This window comes from Myxocyprinus asiaticus, chromosome 32 (genome assembly GCF_019703515.2).
Source record: "Myxocyprinus asiaticus isolate MX2 ecotype Aquarium Trade chromosome 32, UBuf_Myxa_2, whole genome shotgun sequence".
Lineage (NCBI taxonomy): Eukaryota > Metazoa > Chordata > Actinopteri > Cypriniformes > Catostomidae > Myxocyprinus > Myxocyprinus asiaticus.
The window spans coordinates 8,584,818-8,602,850 of record NC_059375.1 but is presented as its reverse complement, the minus strand read 5'-3'; the positions used below and the strand labels follow the sequence as shown (position 1 = coordinate 8,602,850).

General features: G+C 45.3%; 1 protein-coding gene across 4 annotated transcripts in view; it reads left to right on the top strand.

Moving 5' to 3' along the window:
* Window positions 1-18,033, top strand: part of LOC127423365 (rho-related BTB domain-containing protein 1-like) — a 70,276-nt gene that overhangs the window by 38,573 nt on the left and 13,670 nt on the right. For all 4 annotated transcript variants that reach the window (XM_051667611.1, XM_051667613.1, XM_051667614.1 and 1 more), the window contains one exon: window positions 6,596-6,746. In XM_051667611.1, the coding sequence (XP_051523571.1) occupies window positions 6,596-6,746 (151 nt within the window). The remainder of the gene's footprint in view (window positions 1-6,595; window positions 6,747-18,033) is intronic.

Sequence of the window (18,033 nt, the reverse complement as noted above, 5' to 3'; positions counted from 1 at the left end):
TAATCATTGTTTCTTTTGATTTGACTCAGCTGGTGAAAGGCCCCACTCATCTACACAGACATACACTTGATCTTGTGTTATCGCATGGCTTATCAATTGATGACATTGAATTATGTGATTATGGCATTTCTGATCATAAGCCTATATTGTTCAGTATTCCCCTCTTATCTTATACTGACAACCCTGCTAAATCTATGCGTTGGTCTTGTTTATTTACATCTACTACAAGTGGTGGTTTTTCAACAGCATTTAAGGAGGTTTCTCAATCTTTTGATCTCTCTTTTCACGACCTGGGTGCCGATGAGCACCTCAGTTGGTTAAACTCTGTCTACACTAATATTTTAGATGCATTGGCTCCTCTAATGGCCAAATATCATAAACCTAAGTCTAAGCCCTGGCTAAACGACACCACCTGGGGTCTTAGACAGGCCTGCAGAAGAGCTGAAAGAAAATGGAAGAAAGACAAGCTTCAGGTTTCTTATGATATTCTAAGGGATACATTATCTCAATTTCAGAGAGCTGTGAGATCAGCTAAGTCCAAGTACTTTTTTCTTACCACATTGAAAGGAACTGTCACAATCCAAGAACCATCTTTAATATTATAAACGCTGTTGTGAATCCTTCTGTCAGTGTATATCCGGCTGAGTCTTCTGCCATGTGTGAAAGTTTTCTTAAATTCTTTGTTGACAAGATAAGTGACATTAGATTGAACATCATATCCCCTAATTATGATCCCTCTGTCCACCCTACTTGCACTGCTGTTTTTAGCCAATTTAAAACTGTTTCTCTTCCTTCTTTACAAGAAATTTTGAGTAAGCTGAAGCCCACTGGCTCCTCCTGTGATGCTATTCCCCCACGTCTATTAAAACAAGTTTTTGATGTGGTTGGCACCAGTCTTTTAAATATTATCAATAAGTGCCTTGAAACGGGAACTGTACCCATTTATTTAAAACATGCTTCTGTTCAACCCCTTCTTAAAAGGTCAAATCTAGACCCTACAGTTTTATCTAATTTTAGACCTGTTTCCAAGCTCTCTTTTATTTCTAAAATTCTAGAGAAAACAATTTTTCAGCAACTACACAGTTTCCTAGGACAAAATAAGATCTTCAAAGTCTTTCAGTCAGGTTTTAGAAAATACCACTCTATCGAGACAGCACTTGTAAAAGTTTTAAATTATGTATTGCTAACTATTGACTTCAGTAGTTCTGCTGTGCTTGTGCTGTTAGATCTAAGTGCTGCATTCGACACAGCTGATTATGCTGTTCTTATCTCTCATTTAGAGCAATGTGTAGGTATCCAAGGAAAGGCTCTGAATTGGTTTCAATCTTATTTTAAGAATAGAAGCTTCTCAGTCAATATTGGTGAATTTTCCTCAGGTTCTGCCCCACTTACCTGTGGTGTTCCCCAAGGCACTATTCTTGCTCCTATCTTATTCTCCATTTATATGCTTCCCTTAGGTACAATTTTTAAGAAACATGAAAACTCTTTTCATTGTTTTGCAGATGACACCCAAATCTATCTGCCCTTTAACACAACAAGAATAGTTTAGCCTCTCTCCTGGCCTGGCTCTCTGATTTAAAGGCTTGAATGTCTTTAATTTTTTTTAAACTTGAATGAATGTAAGACTGAGATAATTATTTTAGGGCCCTGTGAATCCCTTAGAACATCTAGTAAAAATTTCGGCTCTCTGTCTCCGCATGTTAAATCATGCATACAAAAGTTTGGAGTGTGCATTGACAGTGCTCTTAAGTTTGACAAACAAGTCAGTTCTGTGGTCAAATCTAGCTTCTTTCATTTACGAGCTTTGGCCAAGGTGAAGACTTTTCTTTCTTTTAAGAATTTTGAAAAGGTGATTCATGTATTTATTACTTCAAGGCTTGACTATTGCAATTCACTCTATACAGGAATCAGTCAGTCATCTCTTTCTCGGTTGTAAACAGTACAAAATGCAGCTGCTAGACTTCTGACTGGTGTTAGTAAACATGAACATATTACCCCTATTTTAGTATCACTACACTGGCTGCCAGTTCATTACAGAATTGGTTTTAAAGTTCTTCTCCTCATCTATAAATCCTTAAATGATTTAGCACCATCCTATCTCTCTGATTTCTTGTACGAGTATCACTCAGGGAGATTTTTGAGATCCTCAAACCAGAGGTTATTAACAGTTCCAAGGACTAGACTGAAACTAAGAGGTGATCATGTGTTTGCTGTAGCTGCACCTAAACTCTGGAATAGCTTGCCTGTTTTTATTAGAACAGCCACAACTCTACATGAGTTTAAATCAAAGCTTAAAATGTATCTTTTTTCTATACATTTTAACCAGTGATGCCCTCTCTTGTTTGTTTTTTTATATGTTATGTATTATTTGTACTGTGTTTTATTATATTTTACGATATTATGTACAGCACATTGATCAACAGATGTTGTTTTAATTGTGCTCTATAAATAAAAGTGACATTGACAAGTGACATTACCAGGGGAATGGAGACTACATCTTAAGACAGTGATGAGGATTTGGGAAATATTCGGCAAAGCGGAAGTCAACCTATTCGCCTCCACGGAGAACGCCCACTGTCTCCTTTGGTAATCCATGTCCCATGCCCCGCTGGGCGTGGACGCGCTGGCTCACAAATGGCCGGCAAAAAGCAAGTATGCATTTCCCCCGGTGCGCCTCCTTCATTCTGTCATCAGAAAAGTCCGAATGGACATGTATACAGTTCTGTTAATTGCACCGAAATGGCCCAATCAGTCCTGGTTTCCAGAGATGATAGAAATATTAAACGGCCCTCCATGGGAAATACCGTTGAGGAGAGACCTTCTCTCTCAAGCACAAGGCATGATTTGGCATCCCCAGCCAGAGTTGTGGAACCTACATGTGTGGCCCCTGAACGGAGCACATCGGACGAGCCAGAATTGGCTCAGTCGGTGATGAACATTATTTTACAGGCTAGAGCACCGTCCACAAGACACCTCTATGCACTTAAATGGCGCGTTTGCAGATTGATGCTGTTCACGTGGTAAAGACACGGTGAATTGCCCCATAGCTGAGATTTTGACATTCCTTCAAAAGCAGCTGGACAATGGTCTTACACCATCAATGCTCAAGGTTTATATAGTGACTATCTTAGCATACCATGCCATAGAGGCTGGCTCTTCAATAGGCAAACATAATCTAGTCATAAATTTCCTTAGGGGAGTGAGGCGTTTTAACCCTCCTCACCCTGCTATGGTGCCAACTTGGGACTTAAATCTGGTGCTGAAGGCACTCACAAACTCCCCATTTGAGCCATTGGAATCTGTTGAGCTGTGGGTGCTTTCCTTAAAAACCGCACTCCTATTGGCTTCATTTAAATGGGTGGGTGACATGCAGGCACTGTCGACTAACAGCTCATGCCTGGAGTTTGGTCCAGATCTTTCAAAAGCCACCATTAAACCTAGAAAAGGCTATGTGCCTAAGGTTTATCAATGCCCTTCAGGGCTCAGGTGGTTCGTTTGCAAGCCTTTTTCCCCCCACCATTTAATTCGGATGAAGAGCAATCTATGCATATGTTATGTCCTGTGAGGGCTTGCATACATATGCCGAGCGCCTCCATCAGTTTAGGCTGTCGGATCAGCTCTTTATTTGTTATGGAAGATGCACAAAATGAATGTCCATCTCCAAACAAAGGCTGTCTCACTAGATCATTGATGCAATCGTCCTCGCTTATGAATCACAGAGTGCAAATTGCCCTATTGGTGTCAAAGCGCATTCAACCAGAGACATGGCCTCGTCATGGGCGTGGACAAACGGTGTGTCCTTACAGGACATATGTTTGGCAGCAGAATGGCCCTCACAAAATACATTTGCCAGATTTTATAACCTGGATGTGGCTTTCATATCCTCACAAGTCCTCTCTGTATAGAGCGCGTCTTACATTCAAGCGGGTGAGCCCAAGCCCTTGTTACGGGTGGGCTACCGACTATAATCAACACAGCTACCTTTAAAAGTCATAAGCACTCCCATAAGAAATAAAATCTACATTTCCAAACATGTTGTGAGAGGGTTAATAAACCATACTGTGTATATCTATATGGTTTACATAAATCTCAGACTACATTCATTTCCATTTGGCGACAGCCATGTGGGATTATTCATATACACTTAAATATGACTTAAGTCATCGGCCTGTGGCCTGTGACTCCTTATGAATATCTAATTTAGTGTTATAACTCTGGGAGTGTGATGTCTCCTAGTGCGGCGTGATGGGAAATCGGTCCCCTTGGTGCTTACAGCAAAAAAAGATGAAGGGAACAAGACATTGTGAAAGCTGGCCACACTACTACTCCAGAGTTTCAAACTATGAGTGACTCACTCTTGTCCCTCAGTCAGAAAATTCTGAAGAAATGGTGACTGAGCGCCTGCTTATATAGGCCAACTGCACGTCTGAAGGGGTGGGGCTCAGACAGCATTGCCAATCATAGTATTGGCATGATTGTATAAGGGTTTCAGCAAGGTTGTGTAGAAGGACACTCCCCATAGTGCTTACAGCAATGTCTTGATCCCCTCATCTCAGGGAACCGAGGTTACATGTGTAACCGGAGACAACTGTGTTGCCTCTCTTTGGAGAAAGAGTGGATGTCATTCTGAGACGTCATTTTTTCTTAATGGTTAATCTTTGCACTGGGGACTTAAAACCTGATGGCCAGTCTTTTTATGCCTTAGTGCTGTGACATTTCCTGCCAGTGTAACAACTGGGACAGCTTTATTTTAGGAATGACAATGTTCTACTTACTTACTTGAGTCTAAGTGTTCATTGAAATACAGGAGAGCAAGCCTCTTTTTTTGCGTTCTCTTTTTGAGTGCTTTGACTCTACCCCAGCGACACACTTAGCACTCTACCGAGCTTTGCCCTTGAAGAGTATTATGTAATGGGTTATGTAGCCGAATCTATCTGTGTGTTCTGCTTAAATGTGCTTAGTAATGCTGAACTGTTGGTGAGCAGCCCATCACTTTCATACAGACAAAGACTGTGAAATACAAGGACTGACATGTACTTTTGCTGTCAGATAAAAACAGTGCTAGTTACAGATTACATGTAATATGGATTATGTAATTAGATTATAAAAATCACAAAAAATCAAGTATACTTGTAATTAGATTAAATTGATTGCATATTAAGGCAACAGCAGTACATTGTTCATAATTTATGGATCCCCACCTAATTCTTATTTAATTCACCTTTTAAATGTTTCATTGTAAATCAGCCTACTGCTGATATACACTCATTGAGCACTTTATTAGGAACACTATGGTCCCAATTAATCACCCGACGTGGTCTTCTGCTGTTGTAGCCCATCCACCTCAAGGTTCAACATGCTGTGCATTCTAAGATGCTATTCTGCTCACTACAATTGTACAGAGTGGTTATCTGAGTTACCGTAGCCTTTCTGTCATCTCAAACCTGTCTGGCCATTCTCCATTGACCTTTCTCACCAACAAGGTGTTTCCATCCACAGCACTGCTGCTCACTGGATGTTTTTGTTTTTGGCACCATTATGTGTGAGAACTAGAAACTGTTGAGTCTGAAAATCCCAGGGTTCAGCAGTTACAGAAATACTCAAAGCAGCCTGTCTGGCACCAACAATCATGTCAGGTCGAAATCACTGAGATCACATTTTTCCCCCATTCTGATGATTGATGCGAACATTAAATGAAACTCCTAGCCTCCAGCACTGCTGCCACACAATTGGCTGATTAGATAATCACATGAATAAGTAGGTGTACAGGTGTTCCTAATAAAGTGCTCCAGGCATATTTCACCTTAAAATCAAAAGAAAAAATATATAAATTCATATTGCACATAAAAAAGAAATGAGAATCTAATTGTGACCTGCGCCATTTTGAGTCATTTTGTCCCAGAAACAAATTTTTTCAAGTTTTATGCCCTATAGTGAAAAGGAAAACGTTTGAATAATAACATTGCACATCAGCCTACATTTAAATCTTTATATCTTGACAGTGGTTTGGCGTAGAAACATAATAATTATATCTTACTATAATAAAAATAATACATTAAATCCATAAGGTGTTTTTTGGGGGTCAAATTGACTCAAAATAATGGAGCATGTCACTATTAGAATCACCTAATAATACCTAATAATCACCTAATAATGGTTAAAACATCTGAATGCATTTTGGTAATGGCATTTTAGGGGGAAATGTGATTAATTATAATGAAAATAATGTCACAATGCAAAAATATTATGTAATTCTTAAATTTTTATATGATTTTTTAATAATTTTCATTTGATTTTTTGGGGGTGAAATGAGACTTGGGCATGTTCTAGAAATGTTTTTTGAGATGTACCCACATAACTGGTGTGGAACGCCTTCTTTTCACAATCCAGTCAGGTCCTTGTGGGAAAAAACAAGTCAAGCCCTAATTTTTTTTCTTCTCTCATTTAATATCCAGTTTCACTGAGAAATATGGGTAAAATGGTTTGTAAATAAGAAAAACATCAGAAGTCTTCTCACAATTTTGAGCTGCTCTTTTATAATTTCCTGTTCATGTGCATGTATACATATGTGTGTGTGCTTGTGTGTTGTTGCCAGGTCTTATTCCCCAACACCAGCAGGGTGTGTATGCAGGCAGTGGTCGAGTTTCTCTACACCAATCAGCTGTCTCCCATGGCAGACCTGGACCCAATGGAGCTGATCGCCCTGGCCAACAGACTGTGCCTTCCACGCCTCATCGCCCTGACAGGTGCGCCATCTTCCAACACAAAGCCACACACTCAGACTAACACACATATTCCTCAAATACAGGACAGAGCCGTATGGCCGCTACAGATCCAAAGCAAACAGGCCTTTTAGCCCTTCCATTCTGTGTTGCCTAGCAACGAGCCATGTCAAGTTGCCAAATAAAATAAAATGTCTCTGCAGAGCTTTGTGTGATACACACTACAATCTGTATAGCAGACGTCATCTAATGACGTGGTGGTGACAGGCTGAAATTTATCTGTGACTCCAGATGCAGGCTGTTTACTTAAGGTTTTGCGATGCCTGTGGCTCACTGGATAAAACACACCTTCTTCTTTTGGGAGTGTAAATTTAAAACGTTAATATAGTATAAATAATAATAAATAAATTAAATAAAATGGAAATGTAAAAAACTAATGTAATTATTCTTGCCCCCTGACCCATGTAATAATAATAAAAAAAATAAAAAAAATCTTACTGTCATCAGTGGGAATCAAGCTTGAAATTGATTTATGTTAAAGCTTCATGTTTTTGAACAGAATCAAACAGAACACTGGCATCTCGAGAAAGTTGAACTACTTTTAACTTGGCATGCGGTCTAAAAAGCAATGCTCATGTTGTGAGACACTGAAAAACAGCTAGATGTAGCACAAATTGCATCAGGTGGAATGCAAAAACATGTCCTGTGTGAATAGTCAATAAGTCTATCTCTGACAGATTCACAAACTCGATTGCAAAATGTAGGCCAGTGAAGGGCATATGTTCAATGATATGGAAATAAAACAAACAGTATATTGACTTTTAAAGCCACTTTTTGTAATGTGTATTCAAAGATGTACTTGTCTGCTACAATATTGACTTTGAATTATCTTAATTTGAGAGCTTTTATCAGCAAATATTGATAAATGCAATAGCATTTATCTCAATGAATAAATAAATCAGCATATCTGTAATGACTGGGCGGGAACTGATGTGTTAGGATCCATTTGCATAGGTTTTTTAACTCCAAAGTAAAGGGACAAATCCACATTCAAAAATCCAAGATGACAGGCAGAGACACGAATCCAAAAATACAGGCAAAATATCTGATAACAAAGGGTCAGTACAGTGGAAAAATGCTCAGAAATGCAATCCAAAGAAAGGCAAGTCTTTGCAAAGAACAAAGAGCACAGCAGGGTTTAAATACATAGAAGATTATTAGAGTAATGAGCAACAGGTGATGTGCATTAGAGTCTGTGTCAGTATTCAGGTGATTGTGACCTCTGGTGGTTAACCCGAGTTAATGCGGTGGAGGATATGAGCAGCTCCTGATGCGAATTGAAACTCTTCGGGTGGTCTGCCCTAAGTTTGTCGAAAAGGACGTGAGGGGTGATTGTGGTGATATTCCTTAATGAGCGAGGGGTCCAGTATATTGTCAGCTTATACCCAGGAGCATTCTTCGGGGCCATAGCCCTCCCAGTCGACCAAGTATTGGATTTGATGTCCCCTGTGTTGCGAATCCAGGAGGGTTATCAAATGGGGAGGACCCCGGATTTCTTGATTCGTGGAGTGACCCAATCTCGGCAGTTTCAGCAGGGATACATAAAAGGTGTAGGAGATACAGTAATTAACTGGCATTTGAAGCTTGTAAGATACTGAATTTATTTGATTGAGAATTTTGAAAGGACCTACTTACCTTACGTAACTTAATTTTCCTTGAGGGAATCCTTTGGCGAAGATTTCGAGTGGACAACCATACTCTCTGACCCGGCTTAAGAGAAGGAGCTGGTCGACGGCGTCTGTGTTTCTGTCTTCGTATAGCTCGATGGAGATGGAGAGGTTTCTAATGACCAGGGGAATAGAGGTTGGAAACCCAGGACACATTGAAATGGTGTTAGACTATTGGAAGTCTTTATCAAAGAGTTTTGTGTGTATTCAGCCCACGGAAGGAGGCGACTCAGTTTGTGTTGAATGCCATGACAATAGGCTTTTCATACTCGAGAAGTAAATTGGGGTCCACGATCAGACACAATGTCCTCAGGTAAGCCAAAAAAAAAAAAAAAAAGACATAGTGAGAAATTGTCTCAGCAGTCTCTAAAGCTGTGGGAAGCTTCTTGAGAGGGATTAGTTTGCAAGCTTTTGAGAATCTGTCAATCACTACCAAAATAGTGGTTTTAACCTGGGAAATGGATAAATCTGATCAATGATCCATCTGGAATCAGTCTAACTGGAGGCCGAGTTGTGTTCACAAGGTTCCACTTTGATGCAACGAGTGCTTTTGAGGACGAAATAATTATATAATTTGCCCAAGTTTGCTGGGTTGGTGACATCAAATCTTTTAAAGATATTCAGGGTTTAGTTTGAGGCACGCAGCAAAAAGTAAAGCGGATATCCACGAGCAGAGCTGCATTTTCCGCTTTGTTAGTAACGTATGCAAAATTCTCTATAAGGATGTTTTCTGTGCTGTACTTAGTCTCTCTACACGTTTTCTGCAATTTTTCCTTGTGTTGTCTGCGCAGTCACTCATGTTGCTGACAGCATGCTGCCTGTTGCTGACGGCATGCTGCATGAGTGTTTGTAGCTTGCTAGCCTGCCTAGCATTGCTTATTCTTATTCTTATATATTCATCGTTTTATCTTTTGCCATTTTACCGTGTGCTTCGGGATTTTCCACTTTTCTACTGTTTCATCTGTGTGTATCATACCGCGTGCACCCATTTCCCTCAATTCTTTCTTTTTTTTCCCGCTTTTTTCTGCTTGTCTATATCTCGCTGTGTGCATTCGTTTTCTCCACCGTGTTTTACACAGATTATTGCATCATTCTCAAACATCTGCTGATTAGGAACCACATTGATCTCAAATCCTCGCCGCTCAAGGACAACCATAACAACAACAACAAACAATTGCGGTAAGTCATGGCATCTGCTCATGTTATTTCTTTCTGCATTACATGCTACATGTTTGCTATAGCTTCTTCCATCAGCAGTGAGGGATTCATATGTGATAAATGTAAGTAATTAGTCAGGCTGATGGAGAAGGTTAATGAGCTAGAGACACACATCCGAATGCTAGTGGAGGTCAATGAGAAAGAGAAGCCGGTAGATACTGTTTCAGATAGGGGTAGTACAGCGAGCAACACACACTTTGGTTCCGACTGTAGATCCCCCCAACAGGGCATTTGGGTGACGTCTCGGTGGCATACTCGCTCAGCAAAGCACCACTCTCCCATTCCTGTTAGGGTTTCCAGTCGATTCTCCCCACTCAGTGATGCACCCACTGAGAATCATGTTGAGTCCTAATAATTAGTGTTTCTAGTGTCACTAATGATGTCCAGCTTCGCCAGTCAGAGATCACTGGAGATAATGTTAAATAGGTGTGTGAACTTTCAAAAGCAATGTCAGACACTGTAATATGCTCAGGCCACCTTCCTGCTCATTGTGGTGATGAGGTTTATAGTAGATTAGTGTCATTGAATGGCTGGATGTCTGAGTGGTGTCTGGAGAATAGCATTGGATTTATAGACAATTGGAAGAGTTTTTGGGGTAGACCTGACCTGCTAAAAAGAGACTGACTCCATCCCTCCAGGGAAGGTGCCGCTCTCCTCTCTAGTAATTTGGCTCATAGTCTTACTAATGATAGTATTTGACTAACTGGGGCCCAGGTCAGGAAGCAGACAAACTGGTTAATCCGAAGATCGTCTAGCTGCCTTGAGACGTCACACAGGTCACATAAACTACAACACATAGAGACTGTATCACCTATATATCATATAGAGACTGTGTCTGTTCTCCGAACTACCAAACACAAAATAAAAAATAAATTAAAAAACCTTTAAGATAAACATCATAAAAAGGTAGGGCTACTAAACATTAGATCTTTCTACCAAAGCACTAATTGTAAATTAAATTATTACAGATCATACTTTGGATGCATTCTGTCTGACTGAAACCTGGCTTAAACCAGATGAATATATTAGTTTAAATGAATCTGCTCCCCCAGGTTATTGTAATAAACATGAGACTCGTCTGAAGGGTCAAGGAGGAGGTGTTGCTACTCATCACCATAATCATATGCTAGATTTAATTCTGTCATATAGGGTTGATGTTGATACTATAGAAATTCTACTGCAGAGCGATGACATCTCAGATCATTACTTCATCTTTTGTTTGTTGTGGTCAGCTAATGTTACACAATCTAGACCATGCTTTCATTCAGGTAGAACTATTCTTTCAACCACTAAAGATAGCTTCACTAATAATCTTCCAGAATTGTGTCACATACTCAGTAAGCCAAAAAGCCTAGTAGAACTTGATGAAATAACAGAAAATATAAATGCAGTCTTCTCTAGCACTCTTGATAGTGTCGCCCCCCTTAGATTAAAGAAAATGAAAGAAAAAAGCCTCGCATCATGGTACAATGATCATACTTATGCTCTCAAGAGAGCAGTTCAGAAAATGGAGCGCAAGTGGAAGAATACAAAATTAGAGGTATTTCGCGGTGCATGGAAGGATAGTGTCTGTAGCTACAGACAGGCACTAAAAGCTGCCAGGTCAGCATATTTTAGAAAACTCATAGAAAATAACCACAACAATTCTAAGTGTTTATTCAGTACTGTGGCTAAATTGTTAGGAATAAAGCATTGACTGAACCAGATATTCCACGGTAGCACAATATTAAAGACTTCATGAATTTCTTTACTGATAAAATTGAAATAATCAGAAATAAAATTGGAACTATGAAATCAACTGTCACAGCACCTCAGAAAACAGTGTCTCATAAGTTTGCTCACGAGCAACTTCAATCCTTCACTGTCATAGTTCATGAAGAGCTAACAAAACTTATAAAAAAATCAAAAGCCACAACATGTTTGTTAGATCCAATACCAACTAAGCTCATAAAAGAGGTATTCCCAGTAATCTCAGAACCTCTTCTTAATATTATTAACTCATGTCCCAAGGAACTTTAAAATGGCAGTTATCAAGCCGCTTATTAAGAAGCCCCAGCTTGATCCTAGATAATTGGCTAATTACAGACCAATTTCAAATCTACCATTTATGTCGAAAATACTAGAAAAGCTAGTGTCCTCCCAACTATATTCATTTCTACAGAGAAATGGAATATATGAACAATTTCAGTCAGGATTTAGGCCCCATCACACTACAGAGACTGCACTTATCAGAGTTACATATGACTTGCTCTTATCATCTGATCGTGGCTGCATTTCTCTTCTAATGCTTTTAGATCTTTGTGCTGCCTTCGACACGATAGATCACAACATTCTTGAATAGGCTGGAGAATTATATTGGCATTAGTGGACTTGATATTTATCAGACCGCTACCACTTTGTATGTGTAAATGAGGAATTGTCAAATCCAAAAAAAATTTAAGTATGGAGTGCCACAGGGATCAGTTTTAGGACCTTTGTTTTTCTCCTTATACATGCTTCCCCTGGGAGATATTATCAGGAATCATGGAATAAGTTTCCACTGTTATGCCGATGATACCCAACTTTATATTTCTTCTTCAATATATTTATAATGGTCCCTGCCATTTCAGCGGGTAGTCCAGCGTTGTGGCAGGAGGGACACAACGTCTCGTTCCCTCCATCAGGGAACGGAGTTTACGCAAGTAACCAGGATGTTCCCTATCTGTCATTCACTCGACGTTGTGTTGATGTAGTGACACTAGGGGTCCCTATACGAAATGCCACAACTGGCTGAACTGTGTTACGTGAACTGGTGGTGTGTGATGGGCAGACCACTGTTTGCCTCGTAGCCAGTGCAACAGGCCAACACGTAACCTCCCCCAACACTGTTATGAGTGTCGAACGGCCCTTCGGGGACAAGTTGACTGCCCAAAAGATAGAGACAGTCTAGCCCAGTCGTGGCCTCTTATCCTCTTTTTTTTCCTCTCGCCAAAAAAAGAGTTAACTGACTGGAGCCATCAGGTCTATTCGGGGGGGTGTCCCTCCCGAGGGGAAGACACCACAGAGACCACACCCCACCCGGGGGGGGGGGGGGAGGGGGTATTTCAGTGGAAATACATCACATGGTCTTGCCGAGCTTTGTCGGAAGCATGTCATGTGGAGAAGTCCCATGGTAGGTCCTACCCTATGGGGGAGGAGTTTCTACAAACATGGTGACTGGGGCAGAGGGGCATCTGCCCAAGGAAGACGCAGTTTACCAACAGGGAAATGAATTAGCGGAAAATATACGTCACATGGGGTTACCTTTGGGGAACCAACACATGCGGAGCACCTACCCCAGTACAGGGCTTAGTTAGCACATGTACTGAGCCGGCAGAGAGTTTCTCCGCAAACTCGTCTGCCACAGGGCTCGGAGGAAATCATCCAGGGAACACAGTTTGTGAACACTACTGGGAGTCAACGGCGCACGTCTTCAGCTCAGGGGAGGTGAAAGGCGCTATGCACAAGCGATACACCCGGCCAGCTGTCCCGGACTTACTTGCTTGTGACTGCCACTACACGGGACGAAACTGGTTCCACCTGGAGATTGTAAAACCTTGCAAAGGTGTTGGGTGTTGCCCAGCCCGCTGCTCTGCAAATGTCTGTTAGAGAGGCGCCACTAGTCAAGGCCCAGGAGGCTGCCACACTCCTGGTAGAATGGCTTGTAACCCTGCCGGGGATGGCACGTCCTGGGCGTGATATGCCATTGTTATGGCGTCAATGAGCCAGTGGGTGATTCTCTGCTTGGAGACAGCGCTTCCTTTCTGCTGTCCACCAAAGCAGACAAAGAGCTGCTCAGACACTCTAAAGCTCTGCATGTGATCCAAATAGATGCGTAAAACGCGCACCGGACACAGCAGTGTCAGGGCTGGGTCTGCCTCCTCCTGGGGAAGCGCTTGCAGGTTCACCACCTGGTCCCTAAAAGGGGTCGTGGGAACCTTGGGCACATAGGTTTAGTTGGGGTCTCAGGATCATGTGAGAGTAGCCCGGACCGAACTCCAGGCACGTTTCGCTGACAGAGAACGCTTGCAGGTCTCCGACCCTCTTGATGGAAGTAAGCGCAGTCAGGAGGGCAGTCTTCAAAGAGAGTGCCTTAAGCTCAGCTGACTGCAAGGGCTCAAAGGGGGCTCTCTGTAGACCCTGAAGAACTACAGAGAGGTCCCATGAGGGAATGAGGCATGATCTGAAGTGATTCAACCTCCTGGTACCTCTCAGGAACCTGATGATCAGGTCGTGCTTCCCTAAGGACTTATCGTCCACTGTGTCGTGGTGTGCCGCTATAGTGACTGCATACACCTTCAAGGTGGAGGGGGACAGCCGCCCTTCCAACCTCTCCTGCAGGAAGCACCGATCCGACTGCACATCTCTGGGGGTCTTCGCGTCGGGAAGAACACCACTTAGTGAACAGATGCCACTTCAAGGCATACAGGCGCCTCGTAGAGGGGGCCCTAGCCTGAGTGATTGTGTCTACCACCATGGGTGGTAGGCCAATAAAGTCTTCTGTGTCCCGTCCAGGGGAGAAACAGAGAGATTCCAGAGGTCTGGTCACGGGTGCCAGATGGTGCCCCGTCCCTGAGAAAGAAGGTCCTTCCTCAGGGGAATTCACCGGGGGGGCTGTCGTGAGGAGCGTAAGGTCCGAGAACCATGTTTGGGTGGGCCAGTAGGGTGCTACCAGGATGACCTGCTCCCCGTCCTCCCTGACCTTGCACAGGGTCTGTGCAAGTAGGCTCACTGGGGGAAACGCATATTTGCGAAGTCCAGGAGGCCAGCTGTGTGCCAGCGCGTCTATACTGAGAGGTGCCTCGGTCAGGGCGTACTAGAGCAGGCAGTGGCAGGATTCTTGGGAAGCGAACAGGTCTACCTGTGCCTGCCCAAATAGACTCCACCTGCAGTGTTGAGGCCGCCCGGGATGTGAGTGGCTCGCAGCGACTTGAGGTGCTGCTGACTCCAGAGGAGGAGACGGCGGGCGAGTTGTGACATACAACGGGAGCGTAAACCACCTTGACGGTTGATGTATGCCACCATTGCCATGTTGTCTGTCCGAACTAACACATGCTTGCCCTGGATCAACGGCCGCAACCTCCGCAGGGCGAGCAGAATTGCCAACAACTCGAGGCAGTTGATGTGCCAACGCAGCCGCAGGAGCCGGCGGCTGAGTGCCCATTGCATACAGCGCCCCAGCCCATTTTGGAGGCGTCTGTCGAGGGCTGAAGAGGCGGTGACAGACCGGTGAGATGGACACGCGATGTGTCCTGTGGCACCATGCCCATTTCGGGACTCGAGTCTGGAGCCAGTGCTGAAGCGGTCTCATATGCATCAACCCGAGTGGAGTGGCCACCGCTGAGGATGCCATATGCCCCAGGAGCCTCTGAAACAATTTCAGTGGAACCGCTGCCTTCTGTCTGAACGCCTTCAAACAGGTCAGCACCGACTGTGCCCGCTCGTTCGTGAGGCGTGCTGTCAACGAGACTGAGTCCAATTCCAAGCCGAGAAAAGAGATGCTCTGAACCGGGAGGAGCTTGCTCTTTTCCCAGTTGACCCGAAGCCCTAGTCGGCTGAGGTGCGAGAGCACCAGGTCCCTGTGTGCACACAACACATCCCGAGAGTGAGCTTGGATTAGCCAATCATCAAGATAGTCGAGGATGCGAATGCCCACTTCCCTTAACGGGGCAAGGGCTGCCTCTGCGACCTTCGTGAAGACGTGAGGGGACAAGGACAGGCCAAAAGGTAGGACCTTGTACTGATATGCCCGATCCTTGAATGCAAACCGCAGGAAGGGTCTGTGTCGAGGTAGAATCGAGTCCTTCAGGTCTACCGCCGTGAACCAATCTTGATGTCGGACGCTCACTAGAATGCGTTTTTGTGTCAGCATCTTGAACAGGAGTCTGTGTAAAGCCCGGTTCAGTACTTGCAGGTCCAAGATTGGCCGCAACCCACTGCCTTTCTTCGGTACAATGAAGTAGGGGCTGTAAAACCCCTTCTTCATCTCGGCTGGAGGGACAGGCTCTATCGCACCCTTCCATAGGAGGGTAGCAATCTCCGCACGCAAGGTAGAGGCATTCTCGCCCTTCACCGAGGTGTAGTGGACCCCGCTGAACCTGGGCAGACGCCTGGCGAACTGAATCGCGTAGCCGAGTCGGACTGTCCAGACCAGCCATCGTGACAGGTTGGAAAGCGCAAGCCACGCGTCCAAGCTCCGGGCGAGGGGGACCAAGGGGACAATCTCATCGGACGTACCGGCGGGTGGGGCCTCGCGGCGGGGCGAAGCCTGAGGTGTCACACCATGTCGTGGTTGTGCTGAGTTCAGGGACATCGAAGCACTTACCTGGATCCTTGTGGCCACCCCGGGAACAGCCTGGAACGGGTAAGGAAGAGGCCTGTCCTCATGACCCGTGGAGACTGTCACATCGGGGGCGGGGAGACCGCCGCTGGTGCGCCAAACCTGCCAAAATGGAATGGTGGACGGTGGTCGTGATGACAGCCATGCACACGGGGTATGTGACCCAGGGAACAAGGAAACCACTCTTTTGCTGAACTCTTGGGCACCGCAGCCACTTGGGCATGCAGCGAAATTAAATGAAAAGGCAACAAAAGAGTCTCCTCTGTGCCCTCCACTGGGGGATGGAGTGGTCTGCTTACCAGCTCCAGAGCAGTGGGTTTTGTCGTCCCTGGGTCACCCATCTCAGGGACGCTTTGAAGCCTTTTGTGGGTTCTTGGCGGCCGGCCGTGAGACAGGTGGCGTCTGCTTCCTACGGTGGGCTCCACGCTGGGGCCGGGCCATAGGGGTGGGCTGGGGCGGAGCCGGTGCAGTCACCGCAGGGGGACGCCCTTGGCGAAAAGCAGGCTGGGTGCGGGTTCTTGAGCCGTGCCGGTGCAGGATGTGCCGGATAGCCTCCGTCTGCTGCTTCACCGCCGAGAACTGCTGGGCAAAGTCCTCGACAGTGTCGCCGAACAGGCCAACCTGGGAAATGGGTCACCAAGGCACCATGCCTTGTCGGCCTTTCCCATCTTGACCAGGTTAAGCCAAAGGTGGCACTCCTGGACCACCAAGGTGGACGTCACCCACCTGAGAGACCGTGCCATGACCTTCATCGCCCGGAGAGGCGGAACTACCCCAGGGCGGAACTACCCTTGTGCAGTTCCTTTAGCGCCTTGGCTTGGTGGACTTGCAGGCGAGCCATGGCGTGCAGGGCGGAGGCGGCTTGTCCAGCGGCACTGTAGGCTTTGGCCGTCAGGGACGACGTAAACCTACAGGCCTTGGACAGGAGATTTGGGCGCCTGCGCCAGGTGGTGGCACTCTGCGGGCATAGGTGCACTGCGAGCGCCTTATCCACCGGGGGAATCACCGAATAGCCCCTGGCCGCCCCACCATCGAGGGTAGTGAGGGCGGGGGAGCTGAAAGATCCGGACTGGCAGTAAAAGGTGCTTCCCACGACCTGGTCAGCTCCTCGTGCACTTCCAGGAAGAAAGGAACTGGGGCGGAGCGTGGCTGTGAGCAGCGCTGCGAGCCCAGGAACCAATCATTGAGCCGTAAAGGTTCAGGGGAGAGCGGAGGGTTCCACTCTAGCCCGACGCTCGCAGCTGCCCGGGAAAGCATGTCTGTCATCTCCGCATCAGCCTGTGACTGGGCGACCGTACCCGAGGGGGGAGCCCAGCTGAGGCTTCCGCGTCCGACTGGACGAGCCCGCTCTCTGATGCTGCACTCAAGAGCACATCACCTTCGCGGGCTCCGAACAAGAGGTCGAACTCGCCGTGAGACGAGCCGGCGGACTCATACGGAAGCCCAATCGGGGCAGACGAGCGTGCTGGGGAATGGGAGGTCCGTGGGGGGATACCCGGTGGAGGTGGTCCCATTGGAGTCCCCAAATTGCCCCCAGTGCTAGCTGCGCTGGCCTCATACCCATAGGTAGAAGGACCGAGGCAGAGAGCCGCTGGGGTGGCTTGCTTTCTTACGAAGGCAAGCCGCGACCGCAACGTTGCCATGGTCTTGTTCTCGCAATGAGTACATGATCCATCCATGAACGCTGTCTCCGCGTGGGTCGCGCCCAGACACGAAAGACAGCGATCGTGACCATCGGAAGGTGAATGAACAGTCGTGGAATTCAGCTCAGTGAACATCGACCGTTCGGCTCCGAAGAGAAAATCTGAATGAGTGGTTGCATACCAGCTCCGTTTATACCCGTATGTTCAGGGGAGTGGTATGCAAATACCACTCGGCAATTTTTATTGGCCTTTTATCAAAGACCAGCAGTGTTTCGGGCTCCCAAGAGTGACTACATTGACACAACGTCGAGTGAGTGACAGATAGGGAATAGCAGTGTATCAATGAAATCAAAGATTGGCTGGCC